The following is an 18,792-nucleotide window of genomic DNA, read 5'->3' on the forward strand; positions in this document are numbered from 1 at the left end:
CATCGCCTCTCACTCCACATACCCACCAGAAACCTCCAATTGACCCAACAGGCCCTGGCCACCGTCCCATGGATCCACAAGACCAGAACCGGAGGAAGAACCTTCTCCTACCTCGCCACCAATATCTGGAACACCCTGCCTCTCCACCTCAGGAAATCCCCATCCCTGATCCAATTCAGAAAGGATCTCTAGACCTGGCTCTTTGACTGAACCCTGGCACCTAGACAGGTCAGCAGGCCCCCTTTCCCCCTCAGTGCCTTGAGACCCTCTTGGGTGAGTAGCCCCGCTATATAAACCCTGATTGATTGATTGGTCACCTGCGATGAATGAGTAAGGTCTAAAGTTTGGATGGCTGTGCCAGTGGAGGTTGCTGCAGTGTGTGAGTAAAGCTGGGTCTGGTGGCTTAGTGGACTAATGCGTCCACTGTAGGGGCCTGTGTTCAATCTCATGGTCACTGGTTAAAATGCTGGAGGTTCACACTCAGCCTTTCATCCATGTGTAGCTGAGTGTGAACTGAGTACCACTGAGTTGAGTAGCAATAAATATCTGTTATTCAGCGCCAAGATACCCTTCTGGGTGAACGTGCGCTTTACAAATACACATGCTATGTCTATACTTTAGGCTTAAATGTCCTGGCTAAATTAGCATGTGGTTGGCACATTCTTAGCATAGGTACTGTTCTTGTATGTGTGATGGGGGAGGTCTCTTTTATGCTTTTTGTGCCATTTAACAAAGCTGTGATGTTTGCCTTTCTCCCTCTGCAGCACTCACCATTCAGTTCTCTCATGACAACCCCATCCACTGCCCAAGGAACTCCAGTCTTGCAGACACATCCCAGCCTTCATTCACTGACACCCCACATCTGTTCACATTGGAATCCTTTATTGTAAATACAAGTCTGGTAATAAATAGTTTACTCTGGGCGCCACCGTAGTGACTTGACACGTTGGACAGCCTACCAGAAAAGAGCCAGCCATGGCAGCGTGAGTCCAGAGTCCCTCACATACACAGCATGAGCTGAATGTCTCTACCTGGCCAAGAGGATGTTGAGTTTGAGTGCTGGCAGCATGTGGTTCAGGTAATGCCGTCCTTGGGCTGAACACCGTGGCATCAGGAGTGTTGGACACTCACACTCTAAAGGGTTGAAGATGGCCATTGGCTTCCTTTCTGTCAAAAGTTGATGAAAATGTGGCCCTTTCGCGACAAAAAATTGTTTTTTTAATTTTCACATCTCCTTTTCTAAGATTTATATCTCTATCGACAAGTTGGATTTTTTCCCTTGAGAACAATATTGATAGCGGCTACATTTTCAGGTCATGGACACCGCGTTGTCCTCTTTTAGATGTGAATCCTGTTCACTGTGACATCAAGTGCCCCAAATAAGAGTTTCCATAAACCTCTGGACCCGAGCTGGTGGTTCCCCCCTCTTACTCCTGCAAACATTCATTAAAGGTTTGGAAACAGTGATGAGGAAAGCAGTTGTGTTCTCAGTGTGAGCTCCATTCCTGATCTAGGGAGGAGTTGTAACAAGCTCCATCTTGGTGCACTAGGTTGTTCCCTCAGGGGTGGCATCATTTGGTCGTCAGTGGAGCGGAGCCCGTGGCCATGTGGCTGCAGCCCGTTCTACTCTAGGGCGGCCTGAGGGCCCTTTACAGTGGGTACAGTTGATGCAACGCTTGAGCCTCTACATCAAGGACGCCTTAACTTTGCCCTACTTTTTCAGTGGATGATAAACCTCGCTGCCCTACTTGAGGGCGTATTACGATTTGTCAGCTGCATACCCCAGCTCATTTGGTCAAGTCAGAAGAGGGCTCTGGCGCTCAGACCACCGTTGCCACCCCGGAGACGGAGGTGACTTTGCTCTCGTCGGCCCACGGCTGTAGGTTCTGCAGGGCGTAGAGAGACGAGTTGTGGAGGCACAGCGGGTCCTGCTGCAGCGGCTGGTTGAGGCTCTTCTGGAAGGCTTCCTGCTGCAGATGGATCATGAGTCGGTTGGCCTGCTGACGCTCTGCTTCCCGCTCCTCGGCTGTCTGTCTCCTGTAGCAAACAGAGACACACCTCATCATCTGGCAGAAGGCAATGCACACATTTACACAGAGCACCTGCAAAATCACTTTTATTTCCTACAGATTTGGAGGACACCAGAGTTTGCGATAATGATATCACACAATGGGTGAACCCTTGTCACCTCTGGTCTGTCTCCTTGGGGGTTACCCACACCCTAAAAATTGAAAAACCCCATCTACATTAATTGAACTGGCATCGATACTTGCAAAGTGAAAATTGAAAATGTATTGGAAATCTGCTGGGGGCCATGACTGTTTAAATGGTGAGATGAGCTGGTTAAATGGGAAGGACTTAAGAGTGCTGTATCATTGCATGAATTGAAGTGAGGGCGGAGACCAATTGATAAGGCTAGAGCATAAGGACATTTAGTAGATAGCTTACGGGCTCTATGCGTTGACTCAAACACATCTGACCAGGCAAGCAAGCCCAGTTCAGGTAAGAGCAGTGGGGTGGGGAGGAGTCGACAGACAACAGAATGGGGAAAAAAAATAAAACAATAATGAAACCAGTTACTTTGCGCTCGTCGTATCGCTGAGTCGGAGATGCAATGAGCGCAAGGTAAGCAGTTTTATTTTTTTATTTTTTTATTTTACCCTTGCCATCATCTGGTGACTTCCACCCCTTTGCCACCCCACCCCACCGCTCTTACCTGAACTGGCCGTGCCTGCATCTGACAGCTCCCAGATTTCACTCAAGGTTTCTGAGGGTGTATGTAAATGATTTTATGAGGGAAGCTTTAGATGGGATTTGAAACTACACTGGTGACCTGAACTTGGCAGGGGATTATGGAACTCTATATATGACTGCTTGGTATGGAGTAACAAAAGGTGGGGGCATTTGGTGTTGTTGTTTGTTAGTTGCTAGCTGAAAAGGTCAAATGGCATGCTTTAATATGTTATGCACTCGGGCTGCATGAGTTTGAAAGATGTGCACATTTTTAACCTGTTTTACTCTGTACTACTATGCATAGATCATTGTCTGCTTGTGATGTACTAAGTCCTGGCAGCTAATGTCTTTTGTTTTTTTGTTATATGAAAACAATAAAAGTTTGTTTAAAATAAACACCTCATCATCTGGCACAAGGCAATGCCCACATTTACACAGAGCATGCGCAGAATCATTTTTGTTTCTTACAGATTTGATGGATACCAGGGTTTTGTTGAAAAGTTCCAAACTTACCACATTTCATCCTGCTAAATGTCTATTTACATGCCTTAATGTCAAGCTAGCCTGGCTGATGACGTCTGGTTGGCCAGAAACCGGTCCCAGGATGCTTGTTTCTGGTCCAGGGAAGACATGGCTAGGCAGTTCGGGCTGGACTGTTCCCATGAGGCACAGGGTCCAACTGATTTGTATATGGCCATGTCTGAACTGGGGTGGCGGAGTGAGCTAAAGAATGATGATGGATTAAACCCAGATCAGTTGACTGGGGGTGAGTACTTGCAATGTTCAACACTCCGTCCATCATCCCCTTTGGTTTTGCTATGTTCACCCTAAGTTGGCAGGGTATGTCCAGACGTGGGTCCCTTGCTCACTTTGCCACTGGATTCAAGCTAGCCTGGCTGATGACGGCTGATTAGCCAGATACCAGTCCCAGGATGCTTGTTTCCGGTCCAGGGAAGACATGGCTTCGCAGTTCGGGCTGGACTTTTCCCATGAGGCACAGGGTCAGACTGATTTGCATATGGCCATGTCTGCACTGGAGTGGCGGAGTGAGCTAAATAATGATGATGGATTAAACCCAGATCAGTTGACTGGGGGTTAGTGCTTGCAATGTTCAACACTCCGTCCATCATCCCCTTTGGTTTTGCTATGTTTGCTCTAAGTTGGCAGGGTATGCCCAGACGTTGGTCCCTTGCTCACTTTGCCACTAATTCAAGCTAGCCTGGTTGATGACGGCTGATTAGCCAGAAACTGGTCCCAGGATGCTAGTTTCTGGTCCAGGGAAGACATGGCTTGGCAGTTTGAGCTGGACTGTTCCCATGAGGCACAGGGTCAGACTGATTTGCATGTGGCCATGTCTGAACTGGGGTGGCGGAGTGAGCTAAAGAATGATGGATTAAACCCAGATCAGTTTACTGGGGGTGAGTGCTTGCAATGTTCAACACTCCGTCCATCATCCCCTTTGGTTTTGCTATGTTCGTCCTAAGTTGGCAGGGTATGCCCAGACGTGGGTCCCTTGCTCACTTTGCCACTGGATTCAGGCTAGCCTGGCTGATGACGGCTGGTTTGCCAGAAACCGGGCCCAGGATGCTTGTTTCCGGTCCAGGGAAGACATGGCTTGGCAGTTCGGGCTGGACTGTTCCCATGAGGCACAGGGTCAGACTGATTTGCATATGGCCATGTCTGAACTGGGGTGGCGGAGTGAGCTAAAGAATGATGATGGGTTAAACACAGATCAGTTGACTGGGGGTGAGTGCTAGCAATGTTCAACACTCCGTCCATCATTCCCTTTGGTTTTGCTATGTTCACCCTAAGTTGGCAGGGTATGCCCAGACGTGGGTCCCTTGCTCACTTTGCCACGGGATTCAAGCTAGCCTAGCTGATGACGGCTGATTAGCCAGATACCGGTCCCAGGATGCTTGTTTCCAGTGCAGGGAAGACATGGCTTGGCAGTTCGGGCTGGACTTTTCCCATGAGGCACAGGGTCAGACTGATTTGCATATGGCCATGTCTGAACTGGAATGGTGGAGTGAGCTAAAGAATGATGATGGATTAAACCCAGATCAGTTGACTGGGGGTGAGTGCTTGCAATGTTCAACACTCTGTCCATCATCCCCTTTGGTTTTGCTATGTCGCCCTAAGTTGGCAGGGTATGCCCAGACGTGGGTCCCTTGCTCACTTTGCCACTAATTCAATCTAGCCTGACTGATGACGGCTGATTAGCCAGAAACTAGTCCCAGGATGCTTGTTTCCGGTCCAGGGAAGACATGGCTTGGCAGTTCGGGCTGGACTGTTCCCATGAGGCACAGGGTCAGACTGATTTGCATATGGCCATGTCTGAACAGGGGTGGCGGAGTGAGCTAAAGAATGATGATGGATTAAACACAGATCAGTTGACTGGGGGTGAGTGCTTGCAATGTTCAACACTCTGTCCATCATCCCCTTTGGTTTTTTTTTTTAATGTAAAGGTCATCATCTGAAGAGTGAGTAGGTGCACTAGATACGTTTTCAAGGAACACCTCCTCTGTCATCGATAATGAACGCTCCCTCATCAAAACGAACAACCAAAAAGTCTTCACTCGTCACTTCAACCTTTTGTGCATCATTCTGGAACATCCACTACTGCAGCCAAGATGGTCGGCTAATGAAATTAGCTAAATCCTCCTATTGTACAAAGAAGACCTCTTTTGAGCACTTGAGATCCAAAGGTACTTCTTCACTCTTCACTTGAATCCTGCACCTTAAAGTTGATTTTTTTATTTTCACTGTACAAATGCTCTTAAAGATATGAGCACCAGGGGTGGGCAGAACTCGCAGAATTTAGCAGAGTTTCTTAAAAACTCAGCGAGATTCTGTGAACAGTGGAGTGCGGTTCATCACGCTACTCGCACTGATTTTTAGCACCGGGACCTTGTCCCGTGCTGTAAAATCAGCACGAACAGCACCGCGTGGCACACCAGTGAGCACTGTTCTTTCTGCCTGCTCGAGTAGATTTCCTATCAGCTTTCTGAACGTGACCGGCAGCTTAACGTAAGCTGTAGCAACCTGCCATTACTGTCTGCTTTGAGAAATCTCTATGGGAGGCAGCGTAGCGCTCGATTTTCTCGCTCGCACTTGCCAACTTAACATTGGTGAGCTGCACATGAGAAAAACTCTGCCTCGCAGGGGTTGGTAGAGTTTTTTTTAAACTAGACACTCCAGGTGGAGCGAGGTGTGGGTAAAACTCTGCGGACTCTGCCGGAGGAGCGGAGTTTACCACCCACCCCTAATGAGCATATACCAGCCTTCTCTTCCACCTTATATCAAACCCAGAGTTCCAGATGTAATGAGGCCACCATTTCTATCAAAATTTCTACCACTCCATTAGGATGTCTTTGCGAGTTAGTCAGTCAAAGCCAATGTTCATCATCGGGTCATCTTCTATAGAGCATCTCAAATTGGGTTTTAGAAAAACCTGACTAATTAATATACATTAAGCAGGTCGAAAATTGTGACCCCCTATGATTGTTTGCAATCACCGGGTTAGTGGCCTGCAAGGGACAACAGACCACTATCCCTATGATTGATCGCTTGCCAAAATGGAAATCTTTTTATACAAAGCAGCCTGTGCTTCTTAATGGAACTGCTGCTGATGTAAAATGTGAAGCAGGCCTCCGAAGCTGCCAACGTGATTACTAAAAGTGAAGGCTCCTAAAGGGACCCCTTCTCCTTTCCGCCTCAATTCGAAAGTCACAAGGATTTGCAACCACAATTGCAGTCACACACCATTGATACATTCCGTTCCAAATAGTATGGGGAGAACCCTTTTACCGCCCCTCCTATTTGTGCTTTAGACATATTCCTACCACCGTGGCAAGAGGATTGTGAAATGAAAAAAGTGGTCCCAAGAGATCTCTTTTCTGGTGAACTGGCCATTTTCACCCCATCTTTGTAGCTGTAGGTACCAAATAACATGCTTGCCTTTGTGCCACATTAGGGGCCATATGTACAAAGAAGTGGTGGAGTGAGGCGTTAGCCGTCATAGCCTAACGCCTCACTCCACCACTTCAGAAATGCAAGGCTGCATCATATTTACAAGTATAAGGTGCAGCCTTGCTTTTCCCCTCTGCGCTGGTGCTATGTTTAGCAGCGTAGCGGCAACGCAGGCACCCTTACACTATAGTGCAAGGGTGTCTGCGTGCAGGGGAAGATTGTTAAAATGCCGTTTTGTCACTTGTATGTGTGCTGCTTAGTGCAGCACACATGGAAGTTACAAAATGTCATTTTCTTTTAAAGAAGGGTCACCTTCCTACACATAAATAATCCAGGGTGTTTTGCTTTTTCCATGTGTGCTGCATACGGCAGCACACATGGTAAAAGCAAAAACGAGGAGTAATAAAGCATTTTTCTTTGTTTCGCCAAGTTAAGATCAGGTTTTCCCTGGTCTAAATTCTTTTTTATTAAAACAGATTTTATTTGGTTATTCCCGTGAAATTTGGGCAGTAGCCCTACAAGTAGCTGTAAAAAAGCATAAGTAGACAGGAATGCCATCAGTTCAAAACATTTACAATACCTGCGAGCATGCCGGGAAGCACAACAAAAACAATATGCAGACAGTTCCAGACTCAAGTAACCATGCCCAGGATATGTTCACAGAATGGCAGACAATGCATAATGTAGAATAAACAGGTCCAGAGGAATACACCTAGATAGTGATTTCAGTTAGGGGTCCGAAGATGGTAGAGGGGGGAGTTCGATCCCACGATGTCCCTGGTCTTAATCTTGGCACTGCCTCCTATTGCAAATAGGGGGCTGCGTCAAAATCAGTGGGTGTTACGGTGTAACGCCCACTGCAACACCCACTGCCCACCCCTTCCATTCTAAGCATAGCGTGAAAGGGGCCTTTATTTACAAGGCAGTGTTAAGCCACGTTATGTGGCTTAACGCTGCCTTATAAATAAGGCAAAGCTCCTATCGCCACAGGATTGTTGGAAAAAGCGACGTTCCCGTGGTGATAGGGGCTTGTACATACGCCCCTATATTTTCACACTGAGCCACCGCATAAGTTGGGATTTTGTTCTTTCCCTGGGATTTAGTCTGAGCAGCCTAGACAAGGTCAAACAACAACGCCCCTTGTAATTGTCTCTGATCTGACCCTAGCACCCAGACATAAAGGAATGCAGCTGCTGTTTTTCAAAACACATATCTTGTCATATAACTGAGGACAGGGGTTCTCAAAAAACACACAGAGCGAAGGTGCAGAGACAAGAGTGTGGCATCTGCTGGGACGTAGAACATCCACCTATTTAAGCTGAGGTACGGGGTCCACCACAAATCCTAGAGATCTATAATATATAAGCAGTTTGCTTCAGTAGTACGGGAAGGATTACACAGGTCTGTCAGATAACATGACAGGGCTATTCATGGCATATGCTGATGGTATTGTTGTTATGTGTTTGTTTTCTAATTGTGGCACAAATATTGCATCTTAGAGCATTTATTTTATTTTGAAACATTATCCCGAGGGAAAAACAGACACAACAGAATCGACAGCGCAACAAGGTCACTTTCTAGAATTGTCCAAGAAACTCGTGAACCAGGTGGCAGGGCCAGAGTCAACGGGTATGGACCCAGAACCAAATGAAAGAGCCATGCAAAGGAAGAAATCTCTTCATCAAGAGTCCTTTGACTTCTTTTTTGAAGAAGACAGTGGCGGGGTTCACCCTGACTTCGGGTTGAAGGGAGTTCCAGGTCCTCTGAGCCATCCCTGAGAAGGTTCGGTTATAGATCTTTTTTTCTTGAATTTTTGTGGTTTTAGCAAAAGGGTGCTGGCACTTCTGGAGGCTCTAGAACCGCAGGAGAGCTTCAGTTTCCGAGCGAGGTACAGCGGGGTCTTGAAGTGGATGCCCTTGTGAGCCATGCATGCAATTTTTAACTGTATCCGATCTTCATATGGATGCCAATTCAGGTCCCGCAAATCCGGAGAGATGTGGTGGTATTTTTTGTGTGCCATTTAAGAGCCTAGCAGTGGAGTTTAGGGAAGCCCTAAGAGCAGACGTCCTCATTCTAGGCAGGCCGCAAAATGTTGCACTACCATAGTCCAGCTTTGAGGTCACTAATGCTTGTATTGCAACCTTTAGGCCATCAGCAGGGAGAAAGGGTTTGAGCTTCCCGAGTAGGCTGAGTTGGAAGTTCGCTCCTTTGGTGGGGGACTGATGTGCTTCTGCATATTCAGGTTTTTGTCCAGGATGATACCCAGAGAAGAAGCCGAGTCCACAAAGTGCAGTATACAGTTAAGAGCAGTCAGCTGATTCAGCCATTGCTCGATGACAGGGGATTCATTGTGGGTGAGATCAGTAAGAATTCAGTTTTAAGAGTATTTAACTTCAGGTGATTACTTGTCAACCAGCTTTGTGTTTTCAGCAGGACTGAGTTGAGGGACTGAATGTCTTCGGGGGAGGTGATCTTCAGGTATAGTTGGGTATCATCCACGTACATATGATAATGCATGCTGGATGATTTTAGAATTTCTGTTAGAGGCTCCATGAACAGGTTAAAGAGTGTGGGGGACAGTGCGAAACCTTGGGGAACCCCCAAGGTGACCAGTGGAGGATGTTACATGGAGTGGTTCACCTTGAAGATGTTGGGATCTGTTGTGAAGGAATGAAGAGAACCAGTTTAAAACCGGACAAGACAGCCCCATCCTATGTTCCAGAAGGTCAATTAGGTGATCGTGTTTGACAGTATCAAATGCTGAGAAGAGGTCAAGAAGGATCAATAGGCAAGCTTCATTGTGATCCAGTATTCTAAGCGCATCATCCACGATGTGTGTTAGCGCAGACTCCGTACTCTGACCTGGGCAAAAACTAGATTAGTATTGGTCCAGGAGCTGGAAGTGGTCAATGTGATGACAGAGTTGGGCAAGCACACATTTCTCCAGGAGTTTTGCTAAGGTTGGGATGTTGGTGATTGGGCAAAAGTTAAGAAGGTCTGTGGGATCAGCATTTGGTTTATTTATGATCGGGGTAACTTGACCTGATTTAAGGCAATCTGGAATAGCACCTTGCATAGGAGAAGGCTTGACGATCATCGTCCAGAGTGTTAGTAAGGAGGATCTCACTTCTGGGAACAGGTTCGATGGAAAAGGGTCGTTGTAGTGATTGAAAGGTTTCAACGTCAAAAGCATTTTGCATATAGTGGGTTCATCCAAGGTTTGGAACAGACTCCAAGATGCATTAATTTTGGGTCAGTGTTAGTCGAAGGATGTAGGGTGTTCAGAGGACCACTCGGGAGGAGATCACAGGCCAAGCTTAATTCTATCTCAATCTTAGTAGAATTATCAGTGGAGAAACCAGTGAATTCTTCGCAGTTCGGGAGTGGCCCTCGACTCTGAGAGAAGAGGTTAGAATGATTGTTAGCTTGGGACTTCATGAGTTCGAACAGTTTTTTTGTACGGTTTTTTGCTTGATCTAGTTGAGTTCTGAAGAAGGTGGCCTTCGAGCATCTGATGCGTTTATTGTATGTGCTTCGCAAGGATCTCAAGGATCTCAAGTGACAAAGATGTTGAAGGGAGGGATGCGATCGCCATTTCCTTTCTGTGAGTCTTAGATTTCTTTTTTCGGCATTAAGACTATCATTGAACCACGGTTTGGAGCATTTAGAGGACACTCGTTTATGCTGAAGTGGTGCTACTGAGTCAAGTACATTAAGCATTGCGTGGTTATAGTGGGCCGTCAGGTCATAGACATCATACATGTTCAAAGGGGGCGGCAATATGCTATCACAAAGCGCCGTCAGGTCTTGTGAGTTGATGTACCTTAAACATCTTTTTAACTGTTTTGGGTTCTTAGGTTGGGATCTGCTTGCTCTTAACGATTCAAGGACGAGGAAGGTGATGCAGTAGTTGTCCGTCCAGTCACATGGAAGGATCGACTCCAGGTGGAGAGAATTGGGCTTACCAATGACCAGATCTAGCGTGGCTCCTTTGTTATGCATAGGGTTGTCGCATAATTGGGTACGGTTAAGGTCAAGTAGGAAGGATTTGAGGCTGTTGACAATCACATCGTTCACATCATTCCAGTGGAGGTTGAAGACTCCCAGGAAGATCTGAGTGCCCTGGAAATCCGCTGTAGATGAAATAATGTCCATGATCTGTTCTGTGAAGGGAAGGCTGTCGCGAGGGGGTGGTATAACTTATGCAGTTTGCATGTGTGATTGTTGCCCCCAGTCACTTCAATTCATAGATATTCACAAGATGGCAGGAGGTATGAATGACTTTCACTGTTAGATTACTACGATGTCGGCATGCAATGCCTCCCCCTTGACCACTAGTTCTATCCAACCTAATGATATCAAAGTTGGGAGGCATTAAAAGGTGCAGGCTAGGAGCGGCCGAGTCATTTAGCCAAGTTTCCGTCAGCATTAAAAGGTCAAGATCTTGGACAAGGATGAGATCGGCAATATCCGCAACGTGTTTAACAGCCGAACTGCAGTTTAGGAGCGCGCATTTGAGACTAACAGGGGTGTCTGTTGATGGGGCTAGCGTGAGGGTGACTGTGGTGAGGTTGTTCATATCTAAAGTTCTTGTATTTGGCTTAGGTTCCCTGAAGGGATCAGTGGGGATTTATTCAATTAGGTGCGAGTTAGATGGGATGGAAGGAAGTGGCAGATCATAAGACAGTAGGAGAGGTTGAATATCACTCTCAGACAAGGAGGATCTACATCTGGGGGGGAGAAGGGTCATTAGGGTGCGGAGCGGAGGCCCAACTATGGGGTGTGTGGGTGGAGTGGGATGTGGTTTGCCTAGGATAGGGGGGGGAAAGGCGCCGGGTACAACCGCAGTCAAGCTGCGAGTGTAGAAGGAGATTGGTCATAAAGGAGCGGCTTAATCTGGAATCAACTGATAGATCCTCAGTGATGTGTGATAAGCTATGAATATCAGCCTTGAGTTGTTGAAGGCAGAGTGAAATCTCGTTAAGTCAATCTTCCAATGAGGTGTGTGAATGGGGATGTGAGGCTAGGTCCCGGGGACCCTGCGGCTGAGTATAGCTAGTGGGGGAAGGGACAAGAAGGGCCGGTGGCGAGTGAATGGGCCCTGGGGCAAGGGATTCTGGGAAATGGAACTGCGTGCTTGGAGGGATGTGTGGGATAGGGGAGGAGGGGACGGACAGTAGGTGACCCTTCCCAGCATGTGTGGCCAGGTCGGGATTGCGGGTAGAGCTGGGGGACGGGGTCATGGGGAGGATCCAGGCAGCGTTGTGAGCAGTGGAACTAGGGGAGTCAGGGTAGTTAGAACCAGCTAACCATGTGGGGGGAGCATGTAGACTCTTGTGATGGCTGTGCAATCGCTGCTCATTAACAACGGGCAGTGCAGTGGAATTGTTATTCAGAATAGAGGTAGCTAGAGGGGGGCCTTTCGGAACAGATCGCAGGTTGGCAGCTGGTGGTGAAGAGGCAGGAGATAGAATTTGCACAGTATGGGGAACCCTAGAATTCACAACATGCAGTGCTGTGGAATTGTAATTCTGAAAAGAGGCAGCTTGAGGGGGGCCGTTCGGAACAGATGCCAGGTTGGCCGCTGGTGTGAAGAGGCGGGAGATAGAATTTGCAAAGTATGGTGAATCCTAGCTTTCACAACGTGCAGTGCGGTGGAATTGTTATTCTAAGTGGAGGTAGCTAGAGGGGGGCCCTTCGAAACAGAGGTCAGGTTGGCCGCTGGTGATGAAGAGGTGGGAGATAGAATTTGCACGGACTGGGGAACCCTTGCGGGGATAGCCCCTCTATGGGGAGCGACACTGAAGTTATCGACTGTCTTCATGATGATGGGGAAAAAGTTGTCAAACAACAATAGATTGGTTCCGTTCTTGTAAAGTGTGGTGGTGGCTTCAGCTCTAAAGGCCGGGGAGGGAGCAACGGTCACTCTGAGACCGTGAGGAGTTTTGAGGGAAGAGGAGAACTTGAGAAGAAAGTAAATGGCCTTCCGCCATTGAGCGTGTCGTTTAGTGTAGCAGATGAGATCCTTTATGGAGATACCCTGGTTAATGGAGAAGACGGGGTCTAAAATAATAGTTTCAGGATGGGTTTTAAGTAGTCTATTTTTGAAGTTTTTTGCAGCATTTTTTGAAAAGTTCAGAGTATATATGATTCGGAAAGCGTTCTGGCCTGCTGTCTCTAGGTTGGGAGAGATGAGCTTCGGAGGATTCGGCTCCAAACCCACACTCGTCATGTCTCCTCACCCAGGAAGACTAGATACGCAAATAAACTGGGCAGAGGTGTGCGCCAACCATAGGGGGCTCGGGGAGGCCAAGAGCATGGTCAAGGTCAGGGACGTATCCAGGGGTTAGATGTGTAGTCAGAGGGAAAATGTTCTAGGATTAGGTTCGGCTGGGCAGTGAGCTGCTAATTACTAGCCACGCACCCACGGATTCATTCCGGTGTAATAGCACCAATGAGAGCCAGATTAACCAGGGCTAGAAGATAGGAGGCAAGTGTGGCATTGAGTCCCACTTACTCACTACGCAGTAGAAACACACTTGCTAGCTACGCACCCTCAGATACCGTTGTGTACAATGACTATGAGAGGTCAGATGATCCAAGCAAAAGGTGCTAGACTGGAGCATACTAACATCTTAGAGCATACTAAAAGCTTAGAGCATGGTAGTTTCAATAAACATTTCAAACTTCCTTTGTGTCTCTTGTTTATCTTATTGTGGACGAGTACGAGTAAGAGAGCGAAAGGGAGTGTCCTGGATCCGCGATCCCTGGGAGGGTCGAGAGTGTTGTGTTCCGGGGGGGCCCATTGACTTGTCTTTCTGGAAGGTTTGGAGGGCAAGTGAGGCACTATAGCTAGTCAGACTCTGGCTCATAGATACGGAGGTGCTATGATGACTCACTCCCCACCTACTGATGTTCTATGGTCCAAAGCATAGTTCTATTCCCGAGCAGAATCCATGCAACAGTTTTCCCTATTCTGAACTCCATTGATGGAACAGACCTCCTTTTTTCACTGAAATATTCTTCACTGTGTTCACAATTACGCGGTGAGGTCTATTCCCCCTGTCTCCTTCAGGCGTTTCCACTGGCTTTTCCTCTAGCATTCTCTAAAAGGGCTCTTGACATGGAAATGCCATATTTTCCTGGACATCGTCTGTGGTCCCAGTCATTAAAGGTTAGTGGCTCAACAACAATCGATGAACAGGATTAGGGATTAGAATGTACTGGCCTCTTGCGACCCTGATGTGTTCCCATCTGGGTAAAGGTAATGTGGCTGGCGTTAAGCTTTGACATAGCGACTAACAATCGGTTTAGGAGTTGACATTTTCCAGGTTCGAAGACCTCATAGCTTTAATCCTGTTACAGTAATGAAATAATTTGTGGACTCATTAGCTCCCTATGAAGTGAAGCCGCAGTGTTCCACCTGAAATAGGCTCATTAGGGCTGAGTCTGAACAGCTGCTCACGAACGCCTGTTCTCCTGTCTGCCGTCCCTGAACAAACCACGAAGAGATCAGAGAATTTCCATCTGAATCCCTCATTGCTCTCCCCATATGGAATTCTTGTATTTGTACATGTTTCTCAATGTAAGTGTAGACCTCTCAAGTGTCACTCATTTGGAGTGACTCTAACTCCAATTGGATTACTTGTCCAACTTTGACATGCTTTTTTTATATTGGTATAAAGCAGAGTCTGCTTTAATATTGTGTAGTTGGCTCTCTGGGGAGTGCCTTTCCACAAGTACCTTCATCCTTTGCAGATTTTAGTAGCTGAATGTTTTGCCTGGATCAATCGCTGTAAATTAAAAATTAAAGGTGTGGTACTCGCACTCAAGTTTTCAATTCAAAAAAAGTTTTAGAATACTATTTGACCTTAAACTAGTTTGCACAAGAACATGTGAAAGAACATTCCATGGGGCAGATTTATGTTGCACTTGCGCCACTTTTGCGCCGCCGTTGCGTCACTTTAGTGACGCAGCAGCGGCGCAAATCCTGCGCCATGGTGCGGGGTATTTACAACGTGACGCATCTGGGAGATGCGTCACGTTGTAAAGCCCTGCGCCACATGTAGGCGTTCCTGCACAGGGGGGGGCGTTCCGGCGCAGGAACACCTCCTAAAAGTGGCTGAGTGAAATCTACAAGATTTCACTCAGTCACTTTTAGGCCCATGCTGCGTCAAAACCCTGCGCCTGCTTGAAGCAGGCGTAAGGATTGACGCAGCATTGTACAGATAGGGCCCCCCAGAACATTGCTGGAGCTGCGTCGCGCTTGCGACGCAACTCCAGCAATGCGCCACTTTTACGGCACAGATGCGTCACGCATCTGTGCCGTTTTTGCCCCATGGTGCGCCGCATTATAAATGCGGCGCATCCATGGTGGCGCAGCTGTGGCGCATAATAATTGGCGCATCCCTGCTGATATGCAGGGATGCGCCAGTTAACATAAATCTGCCCCCATGAGTGGTTGTACTCCCAATCGACTGAATGGGCGTTCATCAGGTAGAATTGCAACCCCTGATGGATTTCTAAGGCGCTGAGGGTGTAAAGTAGTGGCAGTGTGCTCTTGCCCCAGGGAATGCGGAGGCAAACTGGCCTGTTTTGTGTAGTGTAGCTGTAGTTAAGCCCAGAGACAGAGGAAAGCCCTCGTGTGTGGGTTTCACCCACAAGCCCAGGCTCAGCTCCTCCCCAACCGGGTACAATACTATTCCAGACCGCGGTAACGGAACTGGGAATTTCAAAATGTCCACGCACAAAAAGGTTCTGACAGAGAGAACTTTTTCAGCTGAGTTATGGAACAATGAGAACCCTCCGGGAAGGTCCAGCGGGTCCAAGTATGTGGGAGTTTAATGCAATGGAGCAATGAAGACATCTTCTGCGAGGCTGGCAGCAGTTCTGTGGGGGGTCCCTGGTGTCCATGGCTTGCGGAACCCTCTGAAATCACTCATTACTTAGTAAAGCTGTGCAGGGCCCTTTGCCACCTTGTGATCATTTCGGGCGCTGACGTTAGATAGCAGCTTTAAGATATATGCATATAACAGACATAATTGTAAAGTGCACATTCACTACCATATGGGTTTCTTGGCACTATAGACAGAAAAACTTTAATCTGTAAACTTTCTATCTCCAAGTCTGTTGAATCTCTTGGGATTACACGAGACAAAAACCTGAGCATGAAAGACCATGTTATTGCCTCAAAAGTGCCTTCCTCATGCTGAAACGCTTCTGTAAACAAACCTTTCACCCTCCCTAATGAACTAAAGACTGTAGTGCAATCCCTTGAGCTCTCCGACACTAGAGTACGGCAACACAATAATCACTTGTACCCCAAAATCTACTTTGTCCCTATTAAATCCGCCCTCAATGCAGCGGCTAGACTCCTCTCCGGGGAGAGATGCTGAGCTATGACCACTTCACTCTCGCACTCAAAAACCTCAACTGGCTACCAATCGAAGCGAGGTGTATAGTCAAAAAAGCCGGCATAACCCGTGCAGCTCTCTACACTGAAAAACCTATCGACCTTGCAAACAAAGCTGGCCAAAAAAACCCTTTGTGAAGCTGTAACACTCTACTTCTAATTCCACCTAAATTCAAGAAAGAAAAATCACACACCCGTTCATTCTCTAAGAATGCACCTAGAACTTGGCATGGCCTGCCACAGGATCTTCGCACCACTCAATCATTCCTCACTTCAGGGAAAACCTCAAACTGCTTCTCCTCAACTAATACCTTAACCCAACCTCCTAAAACTATCACTGTCCTTGGATACACGTCTCCCCTAACCCCCAATGAGGTTGAACTTCGCTGCCTCTGGATGTAACTGCGAATGTACTCATCGTACCCCTGTAACAACCCACCTTCGATACCTCCAAACTCTTTCGCCCATTCACTACACTATCTGTTGTATTTTGTACATTCTGTATTCCCTGTAAATGTTGCTGTACAAACTGTGTAAAGCACTGTGATACCTTTGGGTCAAGTTTGCGCTGTATAAAATAAAAAATATATAAATACAATTAAAATAAAAAGAAGGATAAAAGGCTGCGTGGAACCATTGGTATTTGAGCCTGTGCCAGTCCAGATTGCTCGTTTTTCCACCGGGCATTTCCCAGTGGGCTGTAGTCTTTGGAGGTGAGCTTTGAGTGCAGGGACCCATTTGCAGCCACTAAAAATAGTCATACATCTGCCCTTAGTACAAAGTCTTTTTGTCTTAAGTGGTGTGCATGAAGGCCACAACCTGGGGTAATTCACACCCTGCAAATGAGAATGTTCTGTTGGTTTTGTGTGCCCTAGTTGAGACCCACGGCTGGGTGGCACAATGAGTTTGAATCAGGTCGTTGCGCTTGGCCTCCTTGGATACTGCATAGTCAGGGTCCTTTTAGTTTCTTTTGAAGCCACACTCCAGCACAGGGTAGGAGCACCACTCCCAGCGGCCTCAGGAAACCTTAGGGGGACCCCCTGCAAGATATGGTGAGGGGGACCCTGGCAATACTCATACACTCTAGCTGATAAGCAGAGGGGGCCCCCCTTTATGCATAGAAGACTGGGCCCCCTCGGCACCGCGGGGGATGGAGGGTTATCCGTTACGTCCATGGGCGCTCCTCTCATTTCATCATGGTGAAAGGCGGGGCCACTGCGCTTCTCTGGCAGTGTGGAACCTGCCGCGGAGAGACTCTGCGTGCACACTGGCTACGTACGGTGGGGGGTCAGCTTGCAAGCACCGCAGCACACAGTTACGGGGGGAGGTCAAGCAGCATAAGCGCCTGCAGGAGGTTGGGCCACTTTAAAGTGGCACTTGGTGGCCCAGAATGCTTACGTGAAGCATGCAATAGCACGCCAGACACACAGCCTCTCTCTGCGGACTTGGCATCGAGCGGCCCAAAGTTCATTTATTTAAACACTTGGCCACTGGCCTTGGGATGCATTGTTCAGCAGGGCACCCCTGTCGTAGCTCCCAGGTGGTTCATTACAGACGACATGAGAATGAGGGCAACATGGAGGAGAAGCAGAGAGAAGCACATGGACGAAACTGAGAAACACTGAGTGCAGGAAAAGCCACGTACATGAGGGAGATAGCTGGAAAACACATCCAGTATCATGGAGTGCTTAATTAAAAAGAAAAAAAGTGCTTGAGATGCAAGCAGGAAAAGCACAGAATCCATGAAAAGAAATAGTAAAGAGGCTCTATGCTCTATGGGAGGGATAAACACAAGACCGATGAGCAGTTTCACGAATAAGAAGCAGGCAACCTAGAATGACAGGAAAGCCCACCAATGGTAAGCAATGGGCGGGCTCCAAGCACCCCTATCGTCTTGGTGAGCCCACAATATGTCATTCGCAACTAGAGAGCCGTGCAGTCTGGTTAGATCAAGAAATCTGATAGCCAACATGAAACCGAAAAGCATTGCAAAACATTGCCACTGGGTGGCAGCAGAGACCAACTAACAGACAACCAAGCAGCCGAAGACTTGCTGTATCCCACTCCTCACACACATTGAGGGCTGCCTGTGTTATTGTTCTGCACAACAGCCTGAACCAGCGGAGAAGAGTGGGGGGCTGGTCACAAGTCCCTACCACGTCACATGATCAGTATGGGAGTAGGCCTCAGGTAAGCCTGTCCCAGACACCTCCTCACAGCCCCAGCACACTGGCCCCACTGCTGCCACAGGCTCATCCTGTGCTAAGTCTGCCAGCTTCGGGGGTCTGCAGGCACAGGTGCTGTGGACCCCCCACTTCAGGTGGTACAGCGGCGGTGGAGTCCCCTATGGGTCTCTTCTGTCTGCAACTCAGCAGAGAAATGCTTCTAATTCATGGTATAAAGCAGGGGTTCCCAACCTGGGGTGCCCGCACTCCAGGGGGTGCGAGGTGGCATTTCAGGGGGTGCCACAAATAGGGAAAGTATGCACTGTATGCTCAATAGGAATCCATAGAGAATAGGTGCAGGGGGCGCGAACAATAATCAGACATTTCCTAGGGATGTGGGGCACAGATATGATTGGGAATCCTGGGGATAAAGGAACACCAGTGTCAATAGGAGGGAAGGCGGAGCAAGGAATAACGAAAGGTCGGTTGATAAAAAAGGAAAAGAAGGAAGGA

At 47.8% G+C, this 18,792-nt stretch overlaps 1 protein-coding gene across 2 annotated transcripts in view; it reads right to left on the reverse strand.

The window, feature by feature from the left end:
* Nucleotides 1–884: 884 nt before the first annotated feature.
* The window catches only part of LOC146863467 (T-cell leukemia homeobox protein 2-like), a 186,359-nt gene continuing 168,451 nt past the window's right edge, over nt 885–18,792 (reverse strand). Inside the window, exon 3 of one of the 2 annotated variants that reach the window (XM_085642892.1) lies at nt 885–2,034. In XM_085642892.1, the coding sequence (XP_085499018.1) occupies nt 1,821–2,034 (214 nt within the window). In that variant the 3' untranslated portion in view covers nt 885–1,820. Of the gene's footprint in view, nt 2,038–18,792 lie in introns of both variants that reach the window. The other variant, XM_085642891.1, reaches the window with a different exon arrangement.

Source organism: Triturus cristatus, chromosome 2_2, assembly GCF_964204655.1.
Source record: "Triturus cristatus chromosome 2_2, aTriCri1.1, whole genome shotgun sequence".
Taxonomy (NCBI): domain Eukaryota; kingdom Metazoa; phylum Chordata; class Amphibia; order Caudata; family Salamandridae; genus Triturus; species Triturus cristatus.